The sequence below is a fragment of the Trachymyrmex cornetzi genome, unplaced genomic scaffold (assembly GCF_001594075.2).
Source record: "Trachymyrmex cornetzi isolate Tcor2-1 unplaced genomic scaffold, Tcor1.1 scaffold247, whole genome shotgun sequence".
Taxonomy (NCBI): Eukaryota; Metazoa; Arthropoda; class Insecta; order Hymenoptera; family Formicidae; genus Trachymyrmex; species Trachymyrmex cornetzi.
The window spans coordinates 301,068-312,242 of NW_017297134.1; the positions used below are offsets into that span (position 1 = coordinate 301,068).

Consider the following 11,175-nt stretch of genomic DNA (forward strand, 5'->3'; position numbering starts at 1 on the left):
ATATATATATATATAGATATATTATATACTCGCTCGCGCAACTGCGATAAAACGCATTTTTTTTCGGTTTTTTTCATTAAAGTGTTTTATACATCATTCTCCTATATATTATCCTTCTGAAATTTAATATCGACTTCCTGCCACACACATATATAAAATCGCAACAATGACGAGTCAGTAAATTCCGATTACCGAATGCAAAAAATTAGAATATCCGTATTATCGTTGTTGCGGACATCAAAGTAATTATTACGTTATTCTTAATTAACGGAAATTAATAATTGCACTATATTAGTATAACAAACAATAATGTATGTCGTCGCTCCTATTCTGTAAATAAATACTATACCGTCTAAGGAAACGCATTGGAAACTTCTTTGAGATGTGATAAACATCTCTTCCATTTCATACGATTGTGGAGTTTAGGGATTCGTAGAACCATACACCGAAATAACGAAGAAAGATTATTTGCACTTTATTTGTATATCAAAATATAGTATGTATTCGTATTTTACATTAAATTATCTCGAAGATAAATCTGTAAATACATACTAGAACATTTAACTGTAAAAATTACATTTTTTATTAATATTATTTTATTTGTAAAACAACACTTTGCGCGTGCCTTTATTTCACATATACAATATTTATATTTTATATAAAATATCACTATCAAAAATATCAATCATTTTTTTTAAAGATTGGTTCATGAATGTAGAAAATACTTTATACGTAATGCATAAAATAATCGTATAATGTTAATACAGATACTGATAAATGTATAATAGATAAATACTTCCGTCAATTTCATAACGTTTTCATTAAATTGCGTATAAAAATGTCCTTTAACAGATGTTTTAACATGGAACACCGACGTATACAGGATGTTTCTTAATTATATAGTAATACTTCAAAGAGTGAATATAAAAGTTTCATATAAAAATAAGCTGGTTTAAGTTTCATTTTTTTTGAGTTTTAATAAATCAAAGAAAATATTTAAAGTGTGCGTGTATATGTAAAACTAAAAAATGTATCAAACAAAGAGAATAATAATGCCTATGATAGCCGATACAGTTGATCGTGTATAATCCAATATTTATATATCAATCAGTAATTACGGATTTTTGATCCTAAATTTGGATCATCCCCAATGTGTTAGAGTAACAATTATCGGAGTCAAAATGTCTGTAATTACTGATTGACATATAAATATTGGATTATACACGATCAATTGTGTCGGCTCTCATTGACATTATCATTTCCCTTGTTCGATTTAATCTTTGGAGCCTTTTTTAGTATTAATTATCGTCAAAAATGTATACCATATATTCTTTACTTGCTTTATTCTAAATTCACACGTGAAGTATTGCATACAATTATGGCATACAAGAAACATATCCTCCTCCCTCCCCCTGTATACATACCTCCATACAATATCATACATAATAATGTATTGTACAACAGTCACTAAATTATGAGAAAAAAGAGAACGAAATATTTTTGTCTATACTTAAAGCTCCTGTTTTTTCACTACAGAATTAATATGTGAATCTGTTTTCTTGTATTTGTTTTCTCACGTTCGATAATATGAATTGCTAAAATATATCTGATCTTATTTTTATTATTCTACATTAGTGAATATAATGTTCAGTCTAAGTGTGTTTGACATTCCAGCGAAAATAAATCTTGTAACAGATGATTGATTTACACTTTACAGCTACTATTTATCAATCCAGGAATTGAAAAAAAATTCTGTATATTTTAATAATTATTGAGTGTGTGTGATATGCGGAAAGATTAATTCATTTCGATTTATACAGGATGTCCCAAAAAAGATCAGGACATCTGAATATCTCGGAAAATATAAGTTTTACAGAAAAATGTTTCAGACAAAAAATTGTAGGATTTAAAAAGATCTATTTACTGATCTTATCAATTTGATCTTGGGTGGCGTCGCCAATGTCAGGTCAAGGTCACATCAATTTTTTTAAATGAAACGCCCTACTTCTGACACCAGCTATTAGATTCTGGAATCAAAAGTAGGATGTTTCATTTTTAAAAAATCGATATGACCTTGGTTTGATCTTGGCGATGCCATCCAAGATCAATAAATAGATCTTTTTGAACTCTATACAACTTTTGTTTGAAATACTTTTCTGTAAAACTTATATTTTCCGAGATATTCAGGTGTCCCAACCTTTTTGGGACACTCTGTATTGTAAAAAAAATATTTTTCTAACTGATTTTTTTAATCATAATATTTTGACGTTACAACTCAATACAACTGCTGAAATGAAAAAGAAAAGAGGGACTTTAAAATAATTCATTACAGAAGATTTACTGCAGCATTTGCAGTTATAATGATCAATATGATTGGAAATTATGAATTAATTTGATGCTTCTTAGTAATTTTGACAAATTTTTCCATTTTTGGCAAACTTATTGAAATTTGTTAATGATAATTAATCTTATCTCTATGAGAGAGATAATAGATTTTGGCTGACTATTTATAATAAAAATAATACGACTATAAATTACTTTTAAGAAAAGGTTTGAGGTATTTATGGAAGGATTGGTTAACACTCTCCTGATTTAAAGGACTTTTCATCGCCTCATCAAAGAGACGCTGATATACATTGCCGTCATATGCGCCAAGCGCGGATGCGAGGATCTCGTCACGAATATTGAATCCATCGACAATACCAACAGCATTTGGACGGATTGCAGCGAGCATCTCTTCGAAGCGTGCTTGAAGTGCCGGAACATCTTCGTTATTTAGACAGGAAAACTGTAATTATAAAATACATAATCATATTAATGAAGTGATTCGGTCACTTTATCGAAATTATGATAATAATTTAAGTTTTAGATATAGTACTAACACGAAGAAAATCTCCAAGCCGTTGTAGTACCCAATATATCGAGTACAATTCGCAAAGTTGCATCAAAACCTCGCGAAGCTGCTTGGATACAGATGTCAATCCTCTGACATTTTCAACAAATCTCATTACTAAGAAAGCACGGCAATGAGATTCCGCGCAATGTGCTAATTCAATGCTAGTTTCATTCCATGCATCTTCTGGTGACGTACCACTACGTATTCTGCGGTCCATGTTTTCCGTTGCCAAACGAATTTTGCTATAAAACAGAAATTGTAGATTGCGATAATATTATAATGCTGTCTTCCGTCCATAAGTTTTCATACATAAATATCGATTTTATGTGCATATACATATATATTTCTTTTATATATACACTACGCAACAAAATTATCGCAACAAAATTTTTCATCGAAATTTTGCTATCCTTCAAATGCGCATAACTCGGTCAATTTTCATCATATCAAGACGATTTTTTTTTCATTTTGTAGGTAATTATCTGTACCTTAAGAAAAACTTGATGCCAAATTAGGTGCAAGTCGATGCTGCATCTCCATGTTTTGACAAAGCCCAAGCATTTTTTTTTCTTAAAAAATTTGATTGTTTGACGCGCTACCTGGATCGCCTCGATTCTTTTTCGAAAATACCACATAGACCATTGTAAAGTGCACTTTTCAACAAACAATTTGAAAAAAAATTCGAGTCTACGATTTTTTGACCGAGTAATGCTATTTTGAAGTTATTCGGACATTTTTAACGAATACCGCCAGCATTAGCATTACCCGATACGTACCGCGAGGAGGTTGCTGGTTGGACTTCACGCATTATTTTGGCCCTGAAAAGGTTCGATTACGTAAACTATTTGTCAAATTAAGGACTCCGTGGCTCGTCACTTCCACAGTATTTTCTGACTCCAAACCCTATTTGCCTAAAGCCAGAGTGGTCAAGTATTAGAGGCAATCAATACCGTGTATTGCCACCTCGGCGTAGGATAACCTCTCCTAAACGTTCTTGCATATTAATGCATGCTCCGATTGAATCTTGAGGTATCTCGTGCCAGATTTCATGTAGAGCTCTCTCAAGCTCTTGCAGATTAGCAGGAGGCTCTCCAAGTTACGTAATCTCCTACCCATCATGTCCCATACATGCTCAATAGGATTGAGGTCTGGACTGTTAGATGGATGAGGCAGTAACTGTATATTGTTTACTGCCAAGTACTCACGAGTTACCCTCGCAACATGGGGAAATGCATTATCCTGCATCAAGATGAAATCACGGCCTATTCGTCGACGCATTGGAATCACGCAAGAACGCAAAACTTCGTTTATGTAACGTACCGCTGTGAATCCTGGGGGTTGGAGAATCACTAGATCTGTTCGATGGTTCATTGATATTTCACCCCATACCATAACGGATCCTCCACCGAACGCTCGAGTTGGATCAACATGATTCGCTTCAAAACGCTCTCGTCTACGTCGTCAAATTCGGATCCTAGCATCATTCCCAAACAGACAAAATCAAGATTCGTCTGTAAACAACACATTTCTCCTCTGGCCGTCCAGTTTCAATGATTACGGGCGTAATGTAGACGAGTTCGCCGATGCACTGTTGTCAACATGGGCACTCTAGCACGAATTCATGATCTTAAACCTCTTTCGTGAAGGCGTCTTCTTATCGTTTGAGTACTAATTCGTCTGCCTGGTAAAGCTTCATTCCCAATTTGTCGCGCAACCCTTGTTGGGACGCGCAGAGCTTCATTGACAATGTTGCGATCCTCCCGATTCGTAGTTACCCTTGTAGGTCGACCTTGACCAGGCCTGTGACGATAAGAATCTGTTTCTTGGTATCGACTAAAAACGCGATACCGTCAAGTGATTAATACCCATTATTATTGCTATAGCGCTCTGACTCAATCCCGCCTCTAGCAGGGCCACAATTTGAGCAGATTGAATTTCAGTAAGCCGAGGCATTTTTAGTAAGAAAATAAAATATCCTGTGCTTTTCTGTATTTTTTTATTAGTATTCACTCTGCATAATAAAATTAATGTTCAATACGGATCCTTCCCCATAATGAGGTTTCGGCATTTGACTCTATCGCGATATTCGTTAAAAACGCTCGAATAACTTCAAAATGGCATTGCTCGGTCAAAAAAAATCGTAGACTCGAATTTTTTTTCAAATTGTTTGTTGAAAAGTGCACTTTACAATGGTCTATGTGGTATTTTCGAAAAAAAAAATCGGGGCGATCCAGGTAGCGCGTCAAACAATCAAATTTTTTAAGAAAAAAAATGCTTGGGCTTTATCGAGCGATAACTTTTTTTTATTCATCTGTAGTCTCAGACATTACACAAGAACTTTAACATTTTGGTTCCAGGCTCTGAGACAAGCGTAGGAAATTTTCGAGCGCAAGTACGAGCGATAACGCGGAGTTTGCATTACTTGAAGAGCTTCCGAGACCGTTATCTCTTCGAATTATTGTTTTTTTATCGTTAGTGATGTCAGACATCGATCTCATTCTTTTAGATTTTCCCATAGGACGCGAGGACGAAAAAGAAAATTTTTGGTCGCATGTACGAAAGGTCTCCCAGAATTTTTTATTCATTCGGTTCCCTTCGCGGACCGCGATCTTCGTTTGAAACTGGACGTACATTTGAAATTTTTTGACACATGTATATATGCGTGATTTTCTATTGTCTGTTATTTCTGTATGTGGCCACCTTTAATTTTCGCTCCAAACTTCAACCACATTTGATACGATGAAAATTGACAGAGTTATGCGCATTTGAAAAATAGCAAAATTTCGATGAAAAATTTTGTTGCGTAGTGTATATATATATATAATTACTCCACGCGAAAGAACAGCTAAATATCCGACAGTCGGCGGAAGCGGTTCGCCGCCAATAGCTTGTCTCCAAGTTTTCACCAGATATCTAGCCGTTTGCAATAGCAGAACCGTGTTTTCGCCTTCATAAGTGCAAGTAGCAGTCACTAAACCATAAGTCGCCGGCAAGTTGCTCGCATCCATATAACCGTGCCCACCACATGCCAATCGTAATTGCTCAATACCAGTAGCTCCGTCTGATGATGCAACTGCCTTTAGACAACATGCCAGGGCATGCAGCTGAAAAATATAATTTGATTTTTCCAACAATAACGACAATTATTTAAATTCCAAATAAATGGAGTACGTAGAGTGTGAGATTATCATCTTCTATATTTCTATTTTTATATGTATAATAACGTATCTAGTAGTATACCTCAGGTAGTCTTTCCAGTTCTCCTTGATCTAATTCAGCTGTCACATTGTTATACATCTCCCAAATCCAATCGGCGCACATTCGAAACGCGAAACACGCAGCAAGATTTGGAAACAATTTATATTGTTGAGTAACATAATCCATAATTTGTGATTCCGGCTCGCTGAAATAAATTAAAAAAAAAATTTTTAATACATTTTACATTCTGAATACTATTTTAATCTAATTATTATTAACCGACTTGTAATCTAGTTGAAAAATGAAAGGTATTAAAGTATTTCTGATAAAATATGACCTGTATATTTTATAATTTAATGTCTTTATTATGCACTTCGCGTCAAACTACATGTCCAACAGCATAAAATAGTATAAAAGATGTAATAAGTTTTTTAAAACTGATTATCGGTATCGCGTCAATAATTTACTTTTTATTACGTACTCAGGTTTTATCTGACTCTGTCGTCTCACTGCGCTATATCTGATAGCTATCGTTACCGCCTTCGACAGGTAATTAGAGATATCGCGTACTAATACCACTCGAACGAACATCATAGTACCGTAGGTAAGTTTATCACTAGGCGCTTTCACATAAGTTCCATCCTCCAGCACCTGAAAATTCGGACGATTAGAACTTTAAACTTTCCTGTTAGACTTTTTCTTAAATAATCAATCGTGAATGTTTTGTCCTTTCTTTTCCCATTACCTGAGAATTTTTCATCAGCATGTGCTCGCGCGGTATTCTAACGTTCTCGAAACCGAGAAAGCCATTATTAGTTGCATTCATTCCTAATTTGGTGCCAATTTCACCGATCTTTATACCTGAAGACAAAGATGTATCCTTTAACATAAGTCTCTTTGTCGTTTGTAAATGCAATATTTGGTAAAAAATATAATAAAGTTTACTCGTAAAATACGTTTATGATTTCACGTACCTGGTAACGGTTCATGAGTGTTCTCATCCCTAAGTTGTACAATAAAGGCATGAATGCCTCTGCACTCTCCTTTCGTATATAATTGTGCAACGACAATTGCATAATTCGCAGTATGACCCACTGAAAGTATTTTATTTCTATAAACCTTGAGAGTGATCTGAATGTACCTATGTTAATTTGAACAAAAAATATACTTACAACCACCAGGCCACCACTTGTATGATGTCAAAGTCGGACTATTTAATACAAATTCTTTAGTCTCAGGGTCATAGGTCGCTGTAGTTTCTAAACCTCTAATAAATGTGCCATGACCAAGCTCCGTCTAAGAACATATGGTTTTATTATTCTACAAATTACACGGTTTTCAAAAATGTATAGGTATATATTAAATAATTAATGATGAATTTGTGATTAAATAACGTTTAGTAAGAAACATACTTGGGCATAAGTACCAATGATATTACAGCTCCAAGCTCTGGATATCCAATATCCTTGTTGTTCAACAGTGCCTTGTCCCATAATAGCAGGTATAAACATCACATGGTGCAGTGTCAACGGATTACCATCCTTCAGTATCGCTGAGCCTAACATGCCTCCTAAAATTTGTCTACAGAGCACCACAAATGCTTTTGTCAAATGACGTTTTCTTTTTTAGATTTGTAAAAGTTTACGTTTAGCAAATATTTTTCTTCGCGTGGAACATTAAACTTTGAATTAAATTAAATATTATTTCGAGTAAATAATAATAATAATTTTATAAATAATATAATTTGCTTCAAGTAAATGATATTTTCATCATAAAACATTAAACACTTCGACTTGAATATATTATATTTTATACAAGGTGTACTAAGTACGTTGAAAGATTTTAAGGAGTGATTGCTCACACAAGTTCAAGATTAAAACTTCATATGACGATTTGTCGAAAACGGCTTAATTTCAAAGATACAAGCTAGATGTCAAAGTTGGAAAAAAATATTGTTTTTTCCAAAAATTTCAAAAACCGTTCGAGTTATTTTGATGTAACTTGGTTTAATGGACATAAAAACTTATCTTTTGGAAATATACGTTATCTTTTTATTCAATCAAAGTCGGACCTAAGGATAAGCAAAATTTTTTTACGAAAAAAACTGAGTACATCATTAATTTTTTAAAGTTTGATATTTTAAAGTTTGAAATCGTCGTTTTATTTGATTATCAGTTACAATAAACTGAAAAGCGGAAAATTAAATTCTTGTATATATATCTTGTATATACGACTTCCATTCAGAATGCTTACATCTTATAGAAATCACTCAGTTATTCAAAATACGCTCGGAATCTTCTGCCGGGTGCGTCAATCGATACGAAGAAGAACGGATGTTTGCACTATGACACAAAATGATCACTTTCAACATTTGCTTTAGAGTTTAATTTTTCGCTTTTCAGTTTATTGTAACTGATAATCAAATAAAACGATTTTGTCCATTTGCAGTCTACGAATTCTAATTTTTTTTTTCTCGAAAATAGCTCATTCTATCGAAAATGTTAAAGAGAGGTTTTTTCGGTGAATTTATCCCATTTATCATAAAAAAATTTTAAACTTCGAAAAATCAACGATGTACCAGTTTTTTTCGTAAAAAAGGGGGTCTTACTTATCCTTAAGTCCGTCCCTGATTGAATAAAAAGATACTGTATAGTCCCAAAAGATAAGCTTTCATGCCCATTAAACATATCAAGAGACATGGTAGTGTCTCACGCCAAGTGGACACGCAGTGCGAGATCGCTCCGTCTTTATGCGAGCCAGCGAGTTGCAAACAGTCGAGATTATCGATTTTTCAATAAAGGCTGGACCGATCGACTTCTGAGTAAAGCTCAATCGATAGCCGAATTATGTAATAAATGTTTAAATTAAAAATAATAATAGACTCTCTCAACAATAAATAATAGACAAAAATAGACCAATGAGAGTATAAACGCAGGTGTAAAAAGATATAATTTTAAAGTAATTATAATTATAAGATTAAGAATTTATAATGATAAAACCACTGCATACAAGTATTCGAACGCTTCGACTTCCTTTGTAGCCATTCTCAGCGAACATAGATCGAGTAACGATTCACGTCCCTCGCGAAGTACTTAAACTCTGAACTAACAACATATATCAACGATATCGGTCCACATTATCAATATGCAGACGTTCGATGTTTTATTTATTTTTTCTTTCTTTTTTGTCGACATGTCCCTCATTGCAATATGATGTTATTATTTCGACATACTTTAATGGATTCCACTTTGGATCTTGCAATCCACGAGTGATTGGCCATTTTATTACTCCGCGAGGAATGTGACTTGTTACTCGATCTGTGTTCGCTGAGGATGACTACAAAGGAAGTCGAAACGTTCGAATACTTGTATGCAGTGATTTTATAATTATAAATTCTTAATCTTATAATTATAATTACTTTATATAAAATTGTATCTTTTTGTGCCTTATGACCTGCGTTTATACTCTCATTGACCTATTTTTGTCTATTGTTTAATAAATGTTTATTTTACCTCTCTATATGTCCTACGAACGGAGATATCGTGATGCGAAATCCGAATGTCAAATTTGTATGTAAGATCCTGTAAAAAGCAAGGTGTAGCATTGCGCATTAGCAGCACTTTTGCTACGGTTAAATCAATCAGCAGATGATCCATTTTGCAGGCGTTCACTTTAAAGTAAAATTTGATTATAAGAAATAAGAATACATGAATTATGTAAAATTTTTTAAATATACGTATATTTAGAATTTATGAAATATTATTATTGCAAATAAATTTCGTTTTCTTTTTCCTAATTATAGATGATAGTAAAAATTTCATAAACTACAATAATTAAATGAAATACGTAATTTTATAATTACGTCATAATTACATAAGTCATGAAACTTTTGACTTGTATATAGAATAAACAATTACATAGTATTAACTATTATTAAATGTACTGGATAAAAGACTCAATCTAAAAGTATTTACTCTCTAATAAGTAAACAATTTAGGTATGTTTACAAAATATTAAGTGTAACAGCTAGAAAGGAGGGAATAGAAATTTAATAAATAAAATAATTAATGACAATTAAATCCACATAACCCAACTAGGGCAGGAAAAATGGAATAAATGAATAAACAAATAAATTTACGTAACTAAATCAAGGCATGGGATAATTTTAATAAATAAATTAAGTAACTATAGCAAACAATCAACCCTATCTAATAGGTCAGAGAAAAGGAGTCTAATGTATAAAAACTATAATGACAATTAAACCTGCCAAATCAGAATTTGTAATCAATTATCCTATCTTGTTTAAATTAAATATATTTAATTGTTTATTAGTTTATTTATTTATAAAAATAATAAAAAAAATAAAATAACGATATAAACTTTAAATATAAACTTTATTGTATATATTTTTGTGGGTTTTTCCCAATTTTTGAAAGATAAATAAAACCAGAACACACAATTTTTTCTGCACAACTACCCTAGTTCAACCAGACGTACATACGTGACGGATGTCATATTGCTTGCAAAATGGGTCGCGCGCTGATTGGCTCAGAAATTGAACGAGTGCGCAGCATCGGGAATGCCACACCTTGCTTTTTACGCCGTGTGTAAGATATGTCATCGTCTCAAAAATCTTCTCCTTTTCATATTTTCGACGGTAGAATCGTTTATTGCGACTCTCATTTATCGATTTACTTATGGTTTTATTAGCACTGTATATCGACAGTGAAATGAAATTGCTACGTATAATTTGCAGGATAATAATTAATAAATAATCAATTTATCAATATTAGATCGACAAATAATTATTAACTCGACACATTGCGCGGATAAATGAAATCACTAAAATTTGTCAAGAATTAATTCCTTATTATAATTTCCTATTCAATAATATTAATATAATGTAGCTGTTACATATAATAACATGTTTCAAAAGCTATAGTAGGTGTCTAGGTGTTAGCCGTCGAGGAAGTAGGTGTCTATAGGTGTTTGCTGTCAAGGAAGTATCTAGATCAGTGGTCGCAAGGATTTGCACATTTCGGGCCGATTCCGGCGCGCGACCCCCACCACCGCACGGCCGA

General features: G+C 33.1%; 1 protein-coding gene across 1 annotated transcript in view; it reads right to left on the minus strand.

The window, feature by feature from the left end:
* Nucleotides 1-2,502: 2,502 nt before the first annotated feature.
* LOC108761278 (probable peroxisomal acyl-coenzyme A oxidase 1) overlaps nt 2,503-11,175 on the minus strand; it is a 21,099-nt gene continuing 12,426 nt past the window's right edge. The window contains exons 3-11 of the mRNA XM_018507706.1: nt 7,507-7,675; nt 7,267-7,390; nt 7,069-7,188; nt 6,840-6,955; nt 6,576-6,745; nt 6,137-6,299; nt 5,725-6,000; nt 2,883-3,152; nt 2,503-2,788 (exon numbers count right to left, since the gene is read on the minus strand). Coding sequence (XP_018363208.1) covers nt 2,528-2,788; nt 2,883-3,152; nt 5,725-6,000; nt 6,137-6,299; nt 6,576-6,745; nt 6,840-6,955; nt 7,069-7,188; nt 7,267-7,390; nt 7,507-7,675 — 1,669 coding nt within the window. The 3' untranslated portion in view covers nt 2,503-2,527. The remainder of the gene's footprint in view (nt 2,789-2,882; nt 3,153-5,724; nt 6,001-6,136; nt 6,300-6,575; nt 6,746-6,839; nt 6,956-7,068; nt 7,189-7,266; nt 7,391-7,506; nt 7,676-11,175) is intronic.